General features: G+C 40.8%; 2 protein-coding genes across 3 annotated transcripts in view; one reads left to right on the forward strand and one right to left on the reverse strand.

The window, feature by feature from the left end:
* The window catches only part of gsap (gamma-secretase activating protein), a 32,288-nt gene extending 17,260 nt beyond the window's left edge, over positions 1-15,028 (forward strand). The window contains exons 24-32 of one of the 2 annotated variants that reach the window (XM_055054810.1): positions 403-464; positions 1,567-1,662; positions 6,936-7,006; positions 7,138-7,232; positions 7,623-7,742; positions 12,052-12,113; positions 13,841-13,945; positions 14,116-14,212; positions 14,332-15,028. In XM_055054810.1, coding sequence (XP_054910785.1) covers positions 403-464; positions 1,567-1,662; positions 6,936-7,006; positions 7,138-7,232; positions 7,623-7,742; positions 12,052-12,113; positions 13,841-13,945; positions 14,116-14,212; positions 14,332-14,432 — 809 coding nt within the window. In that variant the 3' untranslated portion in view covers positions 14,433-15,028. The remainder of the gene's footprint in view (positions 1-402; positions 465-1,566; positions 1,663-6,935; positions 7,007-7,137; positions 7,233-7,622; positions 7,743-12,051; positions 12,114-13,840; positions 13,946-14,115; positions 14,213-14,331) is intronic. The other variant, XR_008607652.1, reaches the window with a different exon arrangement.
* On the reverse strand, positions 8,216-9,880 carry LOC129375607 (C-X-C chemokine receptor type 5-like). Its single transcript, XM_055054821.1, has 2 exons — positions 9,491-9,880; positions 8,216-9,038 (listed from the first exon to the last, which is right to left on the reverse strand). Exons 1-2 carry the CDS (start codon positions 9,878-9,880, stop codon positions 8,472-8,474), a joined length of 957 nt encoding a protein of 318 aa, XP_054910796.1. The 3' UTR covers positions 8,216-8,471.
* Positions 15,029-15,831: the final 803 nt, after the last annotated feature.

Genomic DNA, 15,831 nt, shown 5'->3' on the forward strand with positions numbered 1-15,831 from the left:
TAGCATGTCAGGGAATAACATCAAAAAGGCTGCTTTCTGTGTGTATGATCAAAGATGGTGTGTATTTGTGTATGCAAGAGCGCCAATGTATCGTCGACGAAGCATGACCTGCTTTCATGAGACTGACATGAAAGGACTTGCACAGTTGGACTTCTGCCTTCTAATCCCTGAGGTTTAGAGATGTATCTTTAAAGCAAAAAAAAAAAAGAAAGAAATTAAAATACACCAAATGAACCTTCTGATTAATAAGTCTTCATCTCTTTTTTGTCTCATTGACTGGGCAAAATGTGTTGCCCATTTTTACTGATATCTTATATCTTAGAATAATATCAAATAAGCTTTGTCATCAGAAGTTACTTCAAAAACACGTTTTTATATTTGTGTTCTTTTTTTCTTCTCTAGATAAAAAGCTGGTGCCACTTTTTCAAGAAGAGGACCATCAACAAAGGGCGTTCATCGGCCTGGTGAGAAAAACGAACAAGGGCCACAAGACTGTTCAAAGAACACGTCAAGAGTCCTCACTAAAGTGAAATGTTACGTCGCCACGCTATTTTAGGCAAATGTGGACTTCCACATTTCAGGATACAGATTTCGGGAAGTGACATTTTAGCTAAAAGATCTATATTTATGACATATTTTTTTAATTTAGATTACATCTCAATTAGGTATTGGTTTGTTTTAGATAGTGCCAAGATATTTCAGTGTACAAAATTAAATCCCAACACTTGGTCACTGAAAATTGAAGAGCAATGCCTGAATGCTGATCAGCAGGTTTTTTTTTTCCCCTTTTCTTTTTTTAACACACACGTTCTTTATGTTAATTCGAATCCCAACGTGTCAATTTTCTCCCCGGTGTCGGAGACGGGACGAGAAATGTGTAGCAGCTGCTGCCAGTGGATCCCGCTCCCCTCCCCTTACAGCAGAACAGGTTGATATATAGATCACTGAAAACCCACAGTGTAATGCTGACAACCAGTTATTTCCCTCGCTACAGTCATCTGTTATAGCGAAGTTCCTGTTACGCTTCAAATGAGTCGACTCTTTAACAAAAGAGGCGTCTTAAGGTCCTTGTCCTGCCTTTTTTTTTTCCTTCTTCTTTTTTTTGAACTGTGCCGTGTTTGATGGACAATTTCATATCTTTTGACTTTCCCCTCTGCTCAGCATCGTGTTTTAAAGAGCAGATAGCTTCAATTTAATAGAGTTCAGTTAAGCTATTCTTGGGATGACCCAGTCCTCTGATCTCACTCCATTTATTCCCTACATTACTTATCCTACTTACATCATCTTCAGCCTTTCAATCCGCTTCCTGAAACCTATTTGCCCCCCCCACCTCTCCTCATCTCTTCATCCCGTCACGTCCACAGGTTTCCCCCCCCCCCCTCGCCCGTTGAATTTACTTTTGGAAATTGAAGGGAAACTCCATTGTGAACTCTGTTTGACCCCAGCCGAGTGCTCTCGAGTGTCTGCATAAAGAATGCAAATATGTCTAACTTTAAGCGGCAAGTCCTGGAAAAATAACGAGTGTGTGTGTGTGTGTGTGTGTGTGTGTGTGTCTTGCATCCGCAGACAGTCGACAAACTTCGTGAACATCTCAACAGATATCTGCCTCAACTGGGGAAGAAGAAGATCGACTCGCTGGTGGTCAACTATGTAGCCAAGCTGGTAGATGCACTGTGCTTGTTTTTTGTGTATGCTTGTGTATGCGTGTGTGTGTGTGTGTGTGTGTGTGTGTGTGTGTGTGTGTGTGTGTGTGTGTGTGTGTGTGAGATGGCTAAAGATAAAGTGGTTTTGAACCAGAAGTTATATTTATTTCAAATTCCCCTCCCCCCCGTACTCTTGGAAGGTTAAGTGACTGCAGAAATCGCTCAGTGGAGAAGACGTCTGCAGGCTTGCACTTAACTGAACGGTTTGACTCTTTGCTGTGAGCCATAAAAGGATTCTTTGAGATTTCCGAAACAAGCGTGTATTTTTATGTTTTTATGTTTCAGTACACGCTGCTGGTGCCTGATGAGTGAAGTTTGTGTTTATGTTCAAAAGTAATGCGTTGCAAACAAAAAAGGTACCTTAACCGCTTGAATGTTTCCGCTTTGTCTCGTTGCAACCACGAATGTTACCTAACCCTTTCAAAAATGACATTGTTTTCCATTTTCATTTCCTATCCGATGAAGGAAATTCATTTATTTTAAAGCTGCATTTTCTTCAGCGGGGCGATCCGTATTTTTAGAAAATGGTGTTGAAAAGGTAGTTTTTGCAGATGCTTTAATTCTAATTGTCTTGAAGAAATGTTGTGCGAAAATAATAATAATAGTAACAATAATAAAATCAAAAGCAAAGAGAAAAGTTTGTGGCTTTAACGTGACCGAGTTGCTCAAGACTTTTAAAAGGCCCTGTGAACTACCTTATGTTTTGTCTGTCATTTTCTAAACCTCAACCACAATTTGTCGAGTGAAGGTATTGAAGTACCTCACGCTGAAAGGTCTGGTAAGCTCACACTTCCATCAGACCAAAAGTAATTGTGTCACAGAGGGAAAAGCTCTTCCAGAGTCACTGTTCGGGGCTTACCTTTGGCTTCGTCAGGGATCCCTTGTGGCCAGTGGCCAGGGCTTTTAGACTGACAAATAACCTCCAGCCAGAAAGGTCTAAACATGGGCAGAGGTCAATGGGTAGGGACCGAGATGAAAAAACAAGGAGCTTGAGAGCAACGTTAGGCGACTGTATGAATTTTGTATGATTCCTACTTAGCCTGGGTGATTTTTTTTTTAAGTATATGGAAGCACGGAGGTGGATTTTAAGTTCTATTTTTAGGATAAGCTTACAAGGACATGAAATACAAACTGCTACTAGCATCTGTGGACTCAGACGATGGTATTTGGGAAATAAAGTACAATGTAATTTTACATAAATATGTCTTTTTTTTTTACATTCAGCATGCAGTGAGACGGACATTCCTGCAATCTTGAAAAGTTATTTTGTTCTTGAAGTTTTTGAGGAAAATGCCTCTTTATCCCATTTTCCTCTCAGTTCTTGCACCTGACCATGAAGCGGAGTTGTGCAGAGTGTGCTTAAAGATGAGTTCAGCTTTAAAGTTAAATCATCCACCCTTCATCTACTGCACCACAACACTTTCTTTTTTTTTTTTTTTTTTTTTTTTAGCTTACAACTCTTCAGGAATCATTTTCGTTGGTTCAAAAATATTGTCAGAGTTTTTTCACATGTGCTGAACTCAATAAATGTTCATTATGTGTGGACACAGCACAGGATTATCATTAGGGGTATATATAGGTGGGCTGCATGGTGGGACAGTTGTTAGCATTTTTAAATCCGGGTTAGGAGCTTTAAGAGCTACAAACTTTTTGCACAGTGTTTACATGTTTTCCTGCAGTTTGAAAAGAATCTACCTTTCAAATAACTTTTAGTGTTGAGTGTGTGTGCACCTGGTTGCTTGTTCTATGTGTCTCCTATGATGTACTGTCCTTTGTATGTTCAGCGATGGGGAGTGGACTTCTAATGTCTACAATGGATATCTCTAAAAAAATTGTATCTATGGTGCACAGTTTATGAAAAAAAAATTGAGACGCATTAGAAAATGTAATGCTTTCCTAGTGTTACATTTTGTTTTGCTTAATTGATGAGGAAGTGGACAAGTTTTATAGAGCACGCGATACAACGACGTGTTCACGATCGATCTATTGTGAACACGTTGATACATCGATGTGTTCACGCAAGAGCGTTCACTGACTGACGGCAGAAGTCTGAAATAAGAGAAGCCAATTTAAAATATGACAGAAGAAACATGGAAATGAAACACAGATCAAACATAATAGAAATGGTCACAGGAGACGGAAAGTTGTGATTTCTTGAGCCGCCATGTGAAAGGTGTGAACCAAGTTGGTTTGCAGAGTGACGCGGGAACCGCGGGATAGTCCTCCAGTCAGTCCCTCAGTGTATCTCAGACATTGCCAGTCTTTTGATGCCGCGATGTTGGCTGAGCCGCGGCTGATAAATGAAGCCTCGAAAAGGCGGAGGAGGAACCTGCGAGTTTTCAAGGCACCTTCCTGTCAGGGTTTCTACATTTGGCTTTAATTTGCATATTTTCTGAGGCGGCGGTTTCTTCAAAGCTGCTAAAGTCAACATCAGAGAGCTTAGAGTCAACACACATTCAGTGGAAGGCAATTTGTAACGGTGCAAACAGCTATTAAGAGGATTTATCTCAGGACTCTTAAATGGTTTACATTTAAAACAAATGAATAAATGGAAGGCTTTTGACACCATACAAAATGCACTTCTCTTTAAGTTTTTTTTTTTTTTTTGCTTTTTTTTTTTATGTTGATGGATTGAACACAAGAGATGCTTTCATTTGCATAACCAAGGAAGAGGAGACGCCAACCCTTTGTCCTGCGTCTCACCGGGACTGTTGGTTCTGTAAAGTCAGGTTTTAATATTCCACCGAGGTAAATCCCTCCATGGTTTTGAGGTGCTGAAAGTAGACATACGGCATATATCAATGCGGCGGTATAAATCAGGCCAAGGGTAAGGCTCGGATTGAATAGAAAGCAGAATGAGCCAGGTTTTGAGTCTTGCAGGGGTAAAATAGGAACAGAGAGGAGGAAGAAGAAATCCTCCCTTTGCTGCGACAGGGCTCATGGATTTTTTAACCCCGCGCCTTCGACATCCTGCTGAACGGAACAAAAATAGGTACCTGTGTAATCGCTTTTGGCCCCGCTCCGGCTCAGACACACGAGGCGATTACTGGGTTTATCCAGCGGAGTGGAAGAGAGATGGAGAGAGACTTATTCAAAGAGAAACAGCCTTTTGGGGTCACTTTATTTTTAGCACATTTGACAAACTTTGGGACTTGTTCTGCCTGAGTCATGCTTAAAAAAAAACAACAACAAAAAAACAGAGGTACTCCTCTACAAATGAAGAACATGGCTCCCTTTCTTTCTTGCTGGTGCTTATTTAGACTAATGGCTGCATCGACACAAGGGGGAAATATATTACAGCTTTTAAGACCCAGAGAAGTTTCAGATCTGATAGATTACGGCTCCAGTCTGCATTATTGTCACCGATATTTATTATTTCCCCGCCCCAGATGCAACAAACAGCTCAGAAAGAGAATAACCTGCTAATTGCAGAGTATAAATTGCACACATATTTTACAGCGACGCAATTAAAAAGAGACCGGCCGCGGTGTCCCGGCTTCGGCGAATGACAATTTGTTCCGCAGCGAAGGTTAGTGCATTTTGATGCAGGAGGTCGCCACTGTTTACCGTTTAAGACAAACTGCTTCGTATAGATTTTAATTCATTACCGAGTCAAATCGGATTTATTCATAGTGAGGCTGCGACTGCTGGGGAGGTTTTTCCCCTTATTGTTTTAGAGTTTGCCTGCGATCGATGCCGGCACGCGTCATCATCGCAGCATCATCCACACTGATTTGGTACCTTGGGTAAAGATGTGCAAATGATATTAAACTCATACAGAAGAAGCATCGTCTCAAACCGAGTCACCATTTGTGCCAAAACAACAACGAAACAAACTGAACTGAAGATATTTCTAAGAAAACTGATATTTGTGATCATTTAGGTTAGTTTTTTCTATCTACTATAAATAATTATAAATGGAGAGTATAATAAAAGCCAAGAAACAAGAACAAAAAAAAGAAGTAGTTCATGTGGGTTAGATGTGTGCAAGTAAGAGCTCCAAGTAAAAGTTTGAAAAAAATTGCTTTTTTTAAAAAAAAAGAAGATAAATAAATAAATAAAAGCAATGAAATTTTAATTTATACCACAAAACTGCCATTGCTACTCAACGTTACAGTGTGGAAATCAACTATCGGCTCACAATTTATCAAAGTTTACAGCAGGTGGAAGTGTGACAAACGTATTACACAGCTGCACTTTTCCTCCATGTACACTAAGCGGGACGGAAATACGAAGGAAAGCAGTGGAAAAGCTTGCTTCTCTGAGAAAAGGTTAACTTTTACCAGAGTACTTTAACTTCTATCAAGGTTGCCAATACATGTGCATAATGCTGCTGCAAAAACACCTTTACTCTGAATAATTAAAGAAGTCGTTAGTTCCAAATAAGAAATAAGTATTGCAGTTTAAAACATACATAGAGATTTTTCTTTTTTTCGTAATTTGCTCAAGCACTTGATATCTCGCTGTGAGTTCACGTTTCATGATGTTTTTTTAGAAAAACGTCAACTTCCGAGGGGGAATTGGGGAGAAAGGTGTGAAAAGAAGGAAATGGGCCCAGAGAAAGGTATTTTGGAGCTTATCTGTTACATAAGAGCAGCTAATTGAAGCTTCCACCCTAAGGTCACAGGAGGACGTTGCTGCTGGCAATGGGAACAGGTTTCCCACTGGCGTTCAGGATGTGGATGAGGCAGACTGTCTTCCTGTTATTGTTCGGGAGACAGACGAGCTCACATGGTGCGACGCTTTCAAAAGTAACCTGAGAAAACACAAATACCCTTTATGAAGGGATGAAAGCTATTAAAACTGGACTGTTGAGTTCAACGCCACCCCAAAGTTTGATGCTTCAAGACCAGAAAAGCCAAGAAATGATATGAATAATACCCGTCTGAAAACAAAGTTGTTGCTACCAAAAGGTGCGACAGCCAGTTCAGTCAAGTTTTCCTCGTCTACTGTAATGTTGTGAGAAGACCGCCAAAAAGCAAGTGGTCTTTGGGAAGAAGGGCTGTGTGTACATTTTGACAGCACTGTGAATCTACAATCGTTGCAGCAGGTAAACGTGCGAGTCGCGTGTCTTCAGGCGTCCGTTCAAAATGATTGCGTTTTGTACAGTTTCCAGGTGACTGATTTTGTCTGAGGGGCAACATTTTATTGGGATCTAATGGAGCATGTCTTTCTCAAACCCCTAACTGCGTGTGTGTGTGTGTGTGTGTGTGTGTGTGTATTTGTTTTTAGCTGGAGCTCATCAGACACATGCTGGAATCAGCCTGGCTGAAGTACAAACTTGGCCCTCATGCATTGTGCTTGTAAGTAGTCCAACTTCCTCTTTTGAAAACTTTAACAGACTCCAATAGCAATGCTGTGTTTCCATGTGTGAAAGTTGCATAATCCTCTCAATTCTTTCTTTCCCCCCCCCCATTTGCCATCTGGTGTCCAGGGCGACGAAAGGCGGCCCGGCGGAGTGGGCCGTATTTCACTTCATAGTTCGGATCCTGGAGTCCGCCCGGAGTCTCTGCCTGCCTCTCCCACCCGGTACAGTCCAGATCACGGCTCCACTTGTCCTTCTAATCCCCGTTTCTTGTGTGAACCACAGAGAAAAAAAACACGCGTCTCCCAGCATCAGAACTGTGCATTAGCAGAACACGCTGACGAAGCTCTGGGAGAACACGAATGCATTTTCATTCATTTGAATTAATTTCACAGTGTTTGCAGTTGTTTGCTACATAATTCTTTCATTTTTTTTATTTATTTTTTTCCCTCCCACTCAGGAGTAAAACTTTAATTTTAAAAGTGAGGGCTCCAAGGTGCCGTTTCACAAATGTCGGCCTGCAATACATTGCATGAAACGCGTTCCACGACGTCAGCTTTACTCTGTCTCTCCCCCCTTCATTGTTTTCTCATTTCATCGGTTTGTTTCTCCAGGCTATCACACCCTGTTTGCTGTGTTCGCTGTTCGTTGCCTACCTCATCAAACCTTTCTACAGTACATTGACCACGGTTTCCTGCAGCTCACTGAAACCTTTGTGTCTCGTCTCATGACAGGTTTGTGCATAAATACGCATTTTTTAAGGGGCGGGCTTGGAAGTAGATCGCCTACGGTACTCTGAACAGTTTTGAAGTCGGCTTCTTTCAAGGATTTCCATTTGCAAACATCCTCCGTGCTGTCAGAAACGTGTTTCTTTTAATGTCGAATTCATTCGCTCAGTGTCAGACTGAGCTGCATAACAAATCGCACGTTGGTGACACCAAAGTTCTGACATGACGCAATCAAGTTCGCGGCTCAGTAAAACTTTCCATCTCATGGAAGCCAAACTGATCGAGTCTCTGACTTTGGAGCAATCTTTTACGCCGTTCAAGTTCATGGCGATAGTGGAAAGGAAAGAACAAGAAAAAACTCAGTAGATTTAAGTGTAAAGATTTAATTTTACCAACTTCTTTTTTCCACTGAAAGTCTCATTTCAGAACGACCCAGCAAGGATTTGATTCCAACGGAGAATAAATGAAGGGAACTCACAATTAGGGTGCTGGCAAGGGGGACTTTAAAGTAAATGTTCCAACTATTTCTGGGATTTGATATCTTTGGAAAACCCGCGGAATAAGCAAATAGAGAAAATGCAGAATGCTTGTCCAGCCTTCAAACATTTTAATAGCAAAACATGTCTTTACAGAAAGAAATGGTAGATAAATCCACACCAAAGTCATTGTTTATGTGGGATGTTTTTGTAACAGTGTTAATACCTCTATAAATTAAAAATGTGTAAAGGTTAGTTGTTAAGAACTGTCATTAAGAGCCATGAGAAAGAGCTTTCTCTTCTTCTCTCTGTCTCTCAGCTGATGCCGAGATGCAAAGAAATACAGCAGGGGGTTCAGACAGTGGTTTAAAAAGTACAAATACTCGACAGGCGTCAGATTCCTGCTGATGTCGGTCAACGTTTCTGAGGGCGTAAAATGGGAGGCGATGGCCACCAGGCGCGCAAACAGAGGCAAAAAGTCTATTAGAGAGACGGCGAGGATCCGAGTGAACAGCCTGTTGATCTTTTGCTTTTTCTTGTCAGACATCTGAACCTTCCTGACGCCTCTCACGAGCTTGACGTAAAACACCAACACCACGAGTTGAGCAGATGTCACTATAGCGACGTGGACCACCTCGGCATGCGGTTCGATCATTTTCTCCCGGCAGGACGTCTTCGTCTTGCCGGGTGCGGCGTCTCTGCTCGTCTTGTCCGTCAGTGAAAGCACAAGAGGGAGAGGCAGCAGGGCCCCGAGGACCCACACACTGGAGAGCAAAACCCGCTGCCATGCGCGGGTCACTTTTTTCCACTTGGCATGATGAAGAATCTGGGAAGCGGAAAATAGCTTTAGATATCCACTTACCACACAATAGTCACCGTGCATTTATGTTACTTAATGCTCCTCATTTTCTTGCAACTGTTATTACTTATTTCTTTCCAACTTCCTTATCCATTAGATATTGCAAGAATTTATCACTTCCTTACTACCCATTTATGAAACTCTGTATTTCAGTAACTAGTTACTTTACATAGTTTTGCTGGTGACTAGTGATCAACATGAAATAAAACCACGCGTTTCTGATTTGAAAGCAGACAAAGTAGTATTGGCAAAACTGATATTTGTCAGAAATGAATGTTTCTGAAGTAGAAGTACAAGCAGTGTGGTTACCCTTATTTTTTCCAAGTAATTATTTCTTGCAGTTTTGCAGTAGCACCGCTAAAAATGTTCAGCCTGTTGTCCGTTTTCCTACAAGGAGAAAGATTTTTTGTGTTGCGTACCTGGTAGTAACGTTGAACGCTTATCAGCAGCAGGATGTTGGAGCTGGAGGTTATGCAGAACAAGATGACGAAAAAGAAAAGTTGGCACAACCCGTGCGCCAAATGGGGCCCGGTGGCAAAGATGGCCCCGGCGATCACCAGGCAGAACAGCGAGAGGAGGTCCGACAGAGCCAGGTTGAAGATGAGGCGCTTCGTCATGGAGGAGCCTCGCAGATGCCTGCTGAGCTTCACGATCATGAGGATGTTGGTCGGGATTCCCACAAGGCAGCTGAGCACAGCAATCACGCCGGCGACAACGTACGACGGATCGCTGTCGGTCAACAGAGATGCTACAGAGGTGGAGCCGTTGGCGTTTGAGAAGGAAAACGGCGTTTCAGTGACGGAGGCCATTGTGGAAGAGAAGGAGAGAAGCTGCAGAGCTGTATCTGTTGTCAGGCTACGGTTGAGTGAATGCGTCGCATCGTCTGAGAAGGGCATTGACTTATTCTGCAGAAGGTGTCGCACTAGTGGTTTGTGGTCTTGGTATGTAATTCAGGACAGCATTTATTGATTGCAGGGGCTTGACTTTGGTTACGCAACTACAGTTTGCAGAAGACACAGCATCACTTTACTGTCACAACACTGAAGGTTTTCTTTAGAACAACTAGAAGGAGCTTCAGGTGATGATAATGGCATCATCTTTTCATCAGAAGCCAAAAACGGCCATTTTGGAGGAGATATTGTCATTCTCCAATGGGGAACTCTTCTTTCAGAATGATGTTGAGATACTTAACAGCGTGCAGATTTGTACAGGCTTTGAAATGTCTAAGGTCTCTTCATTTCTGATGCACGGCATCAGAGGTCGTCTTGTCATTTGACCTCAGTATAAAGAAAATTCACAGGCGTTGCTGAGATATTTCTGTTTCACTCAATTTGTCGGTTTTCTAAAACTTATACTGAAAATGTTTCCCCATCTCTATGTGAATGAAGACCAAATATAACATATACAATACAAGCAGGTATTTTATTTTGATTTTAGCAAAAAAGAAAAAAAAAAGATGCAATGTGAATTAATGTCCAGGAGATCAAGTTTGACGTTTTAAATCTGAGCCCTGTTTCATGTCTTCTGTTTGACACAAATTTCACATCGACAGGTTTTTCTCTTGTTGACGCTCTAAACACCTGTCAGCATGCTGTGGTCAACCACAGCCACGTGGCTTATTCTACTTTCTCAGTTTCCCCTGAAAACCAAGAGACCCGACTAAGCAAATGACCACAAAAGCAGGTCACCAACCTGATCCAGAACTTTAACTTGAGTTAAATTATATTTGTGAGTCCATCCGACCGGCCTGTGTCAGTCTTCATCCGTTTTCTTTTGCCAAACTTTGATGCCTACCAGCTGGTGAAGCAACAGCTTGAAGAGTACACAGAATTTTATGACAGATAAACACTGAGAAGCAGCAGACTTTCCCAAAAATCGAGCATTTCCCATTCAACTCCCACTATGTTCTGCCGAGTGTTGCTGTTAGTTAAGTAGTGCAAAAAAATAAAAAATAAACAGCCTTGGAAAAACCTTTGTCACCTTTTCAAGACTGACAGTAACTTCTTTCTCATCCTTTTTTTTTCCCCCCATTGCAAGTTCTAAGACAGGTTCTATACGGTAAAGAAAATTTTAAAAAGAGCTACTACGTTTCAATTGTCCTTGCAAAATCCATCGTCTGCATCACTTGAAGACTTCGGGGTCTCTGCTTCAGTGCTCCTCGGGGATTAATCAGATATCCGTGCATCAATAGGATTCACTGTTTACTTTTTGGTAATTGGCTGCGCAGGTGTGAACTTTCTACTTCTAATTGCAAGGAAGAACCCAAGAGGACGGGTCTTCCTTTAGGCCGGGCGCAGACCTCAAACTGGTTTGACTTATTTCCCCCCCCCCCCCGGTCCCATTTCACATAATTTAAGGAGATGAAACAAAGAGTCTCGTTGCAGATTTGTTGGAAAAGAGAAGGAAATGCGGTTCTGAGATGGCGATAAATTTCTGCAGCGAGAAGATTCAGAAATATTAGTTATTATTTGTTCTCTCTTGTCAGGGTTGTCTTTAGATGGGTCATAGGTGGCTGCGTTTCCATTACTTTATGTCATTTAAATAATTGACGTCCGATTTCCAGACAGTTAATAATTTAAGTATTTGAATTATGTATGACCAACCGAAGTGGTTTCCCTCAGATAACAATTCTTGCCACGTTTGCCACAGTAACAGGATTGCAACGAATCTGGTGACAAATTACATCGACGTGAAAAATAAACAGCACTTTGCATCTTTACTTTTCGATTCAGCTCAGAAAGTCGAGACTTGATTTCGTTCAGGTGGTCCTGGAACGTCTTTAGACATAATTTATCCCAGAACTTATCGACAGTAGAAAAGAAAACAGCGCTACCTCCATTAGACATGGGCGTTTTCATGTTCAGATTAAAATTTTGGTGATTTTAAATCATTAACCCGTTTAATTTGAGCCATTTTGTTTGTCAACGGGACCACGGACTCAAAACAAATTCATTCCTAAAATTTCTTCCTTTTTGTTTAGACTTGGACAACAGCGAAGCCAACGAGCGACTGAAGTTCGGCGTTCTTAAGAGACTCCCTGAGGTACTGATGTGTGGCCACATTAATCATTAAGATTCTTGATTGGTTTAGAAAGTTAACTCATCATCATTCCTAATAAGTTTATGTTCAGATTAAAGTGTGTGTGTGACAGTTTAACATGGAGGAAGTTGAGAGAGTTTCCTTCTCCCAAACTAACTCCAATTACCTAAGAGTCTGGAGTTATTTTTGATCTCATTTTCCTCAAGCATGTCTCATAATATTTGTGTAACCACCAAGAGTTCAGAGTGAGAAAGGCTTTCTGGAGACTGAGGTTCAGACTGTTGTGTAACGTCCGTGTGTTCCGATGCGTGTGTTTGTTTCATCCGCAACGTGATTAGAGGAATGTCGAGTGTTTTGCATCTCTGGTGCATTTCCCGTCCGTCAGACTTTTGTAGAGTGAGTTTGGTGGGCAGCAGAAACTCAGACTGAGCCTCACACAACTGAGGCAAAGTAGGATTTGCACTGTGAGAAACTCAGCCAGCTAATACAACACGTCCAATACAAATGTGTTCAACCATAGCTAAGCTAATGTATTTATTTATTCAAAAAAGGTTAAACTGACTACTATAAAAAGAAGAAAGGTTAGCAAATGTTAGAGAGCTATCTGACATAGTCTAAAAGGTCTTTACAACAGAAAACTTTAGTTTGGAGGAACTTCTATAAAACATGGGAAGGACTTTTCTGGAAATCTGATGTTCAATTATTGATGTATTTCTTTTCTTCTTAAATTTTGTCTAGAATAATGCAACTGAATGACAGGAATGAATGAATCATTTGAAATCACAAAACCTGTAACTTTTGATGAACTTTTCTTTTACAACAAGGCGGGTTTTCGCTCCGACAAAAGGCCAAAATAACGGTGGTGAAGAAGAACCAAGGTAGATCAAAGGCAACCAAACTGATGCCAAATTAGACCTAAACTCAAAAAGCTTTATGCCATTAGAGAACTAATGGCATAATCAGTAGCAGCTGTTTGGGGACCAGGAAAGGCAGTCGGGCAAAACTGACTGGAGTGAACGGCTGATGTAAACCAGAACAACAAAACACAAAATAATACACAACGCACTTTAGAAACAGACCTGTTCTAACTTCAAAACCATAGGTGAAGGCTTACTTTGAAAATCCAAATGACATACAGTAATAGTGATATGTAGCCTTTTCGTGATGTTGCCTGCTTGTTTGTGTGTATTGTGAAAAGTACAGTTTTAACCAAAAGAGGAAAAAAAAATTATTGTGTAAGAGAAAACCCCCCACAACCCTGTTAATATAAATAAAGCAACTGGTTACATAAAGTTGGCAGTTGTACAATATTTAACTAATAGTTCACATGAAATCTGGTGAAACAATGTTCTATAACTTGAAGAGAAAATCTAATTTTGAGAGTGCAGAAGCTGAAAATGAATACATTTGAGTTGATTGAGTAACTTCTTGTTAAAGTTTTTGCTAGTGTACTGAAGAAGAATAAATAATTATCCTACTGTAGTTCCCCTTTTTTGTGTGACTTATGACTGTTGTGCCTCTTTTTTTTGGACCCCTAAAAATAGTACAAATTCCCCAAAACCCCTCATTAGCAGTCCACCCTTCGATAATGCCGCCGCTTTCCATTTGGTGGAAGAGAAAGGGCCAGCTGTTCAGAGACTTCGGGGAATCTCTCTTTCTCCCTCCGTTTCTGCAGGAAGCGTGAGCCACATCCTAAAATGTAAAGTGTTTTTCTGTGTATGTGTGTGTAGCCTATGGAGCAAAGGATCTACCATATGTGGGATCATCCTGTCAGCTCAGCCTCAATCTCCAGAGATTATGTCAAGACGCTGCTGGAGAAACACAGCAAGAATAAGGTAACATGGAACAAAAAGAATGTCTCAAATATACACTAGTGACATATCAGGAGCCAATTTTATCTGCAGGACGGGTTTCGGGGACTTCTCTCAGGTGCTGCTGATATGTCTGAATTTGAATCTTATGAAAAAATGTCTTTATATTATTATTTTTTAATCTTTCTCCGCAGGGATTTGTATTTACCGGGAGAGACAAACCTGGCTTCAGACCCGAGTTTCTTCCTCTAACCTATCTGGCAAAAATGCTCTCTGATATCGAGTCACAAGGTAGAGTACACCTCTACATCCTGCAGGAAAGGCCTTTAAAGAGGCTTTAGGAGCAGGAAGTAAAGATGTTTTTCTTTTTTTTTTTGTTTCTTCCCTCCGCGTCTTGAACTCCTGAACAGCTCTGAACCCTTTCGAGGAGAAGGAAAACGTGGACGCCAGGTTTGTGGAGGAGTCGGCCCTGATGCAGACGCTGATCCAGCTGGGCTTCGAGGAAAAATGAAGCGGCTGGAAGGGCGACGAAGGACGCGAGACGGATGGCGAGAGAGAAATAGATGAGGAGGAAAATCGGTTTAAGGAAGAGTAAATGTCTAACTGGGCCTTGAAGGCATGAAATGGATTGGTGTCGGAAAATGAGAGTCGAGTGGAGAAGTCATGAACAGAATCGCACTGTTAAATGAAACATTAATGCGGGAGCAGAGGGATTATAGGGAAAATCTTAGTGCAATTCACAAAAGAAAGGACTGCATCTTAATACTTCAGAATATAATTGTAAAGTAAAATTATTTCAGTTCCATTTAAAAAGTGATCATCATATATAGACTGATTACACAAACACGTGCAATTCAACTATTTTTTTCTAATCACTATTATGGTTTACAGTGAGAGCAATACAAAAAAAATGTATTTTTTAAAATCAAAATCTTATTAAAAGCTCTGAAAAATGTTTCTTTCAGAATCAGCTGAAATGTCTAAACCCAAATCTTTGACTTACTGTTTATCCTAACAGCACACTGCTGGAGTGCAGGGCGTTTATGTAAAACACATAAACCAAAATGCATTTATAAATTTGACAATAAAATACTCTTTTTCAAAACACTTTCTGCATGTCTGATTTCTGATTACGATCCAACCAACACTCCATGAAGACTGCTCTCTTGACAGTTGTCCATTGACACTCTTTATCCATTGTTGTCAATAAAGAAGCTGGGTTCTATTCGACCGCATGAATGGAAAGTTGGGTGGAAGACAAAAAGCATAGTCAAAACTTTTAGGAAGCCGTTTTATCTAAATTAAGACATTGGAGCTAACATTTTTTTTCTGTCATACAATTATGACCATTGAACATCAACAGTATTTAGAAATCACATGCTCTTCAGACTCCTTGTACAAGGCTGAGCCTGAATTAGATGGAGCCGGGTTAATGGAGAGACGGTAGCATGTGGCTCGGATAATCAACCCCCGCAAAGTCACGAAGGGAGCGGTAGCTGTAAATGTTTGTCTTTTTTTGTTTGGTTAAATGTTCCCAGTTTTCAAAGGGTTTTTGCTTTGAGTACATACCAGCTCCTTACTCTTTTTTTTTTTTTATCAGATTCATATTTTAAGACCATGCATGCTCATAAAACTGGAATGTAAATATTCATTTTTATTTTTTAAGCAAGGTCCACGAGGACATGGACGAACTAAGTTAACACAGACTAAACAACACAGACTACTGAATTTTACCTAACAGGACACCTTTGACATGAATTAATGCATAAAATGTGAGCCAGACCTTTTCGTCCAACATTAGTGTCTGACCTCACAAGTGCTCTCTTTAGAAAAAAATAGCTAAAAGTTCCTATAAACACACATATTAAGCTGGTATAGTTTAAAGGCTGGGCAGAGTTTCTCTAAAGTCA

The sequence above is a fragment of the Poeciliopsis prolifica genome, unplaced genomic scaffold (genome assembly GCF_027474105.1).
Source record: "Poeciliopsis prolifica strain line A6 unplaced genomic scaffold, Auburn_PproV2 SCAFFOLD040, whole genome shotgun sequence".
Taxonomy (NCBI): domain Eukaryota; kingdom Metazoa; phylum Chordata; class Actinopteri; order Cyprinodontiformes; family Poeciliidae; genus Poeciliopsis; species Poeciliopsis prolifica.

Excerpts from the sequence above, each read along its gene's own strand:
- LOC129375607 (XM_055054821.1), bottom strand. The coding sequence starts at position 9,880 with ATGGCCTCCGTCACTGAAACGCCGTTTTCCTTCTCAAACGCCAACGGC. Across the intron at positions 9,039-9,490 it reads GCGTTCAACGTTACTACCAG|ATTCTTCATCATGCCAAGTG; the intron begins GTACGCAACACA and ends TCCGCTTCCCAG.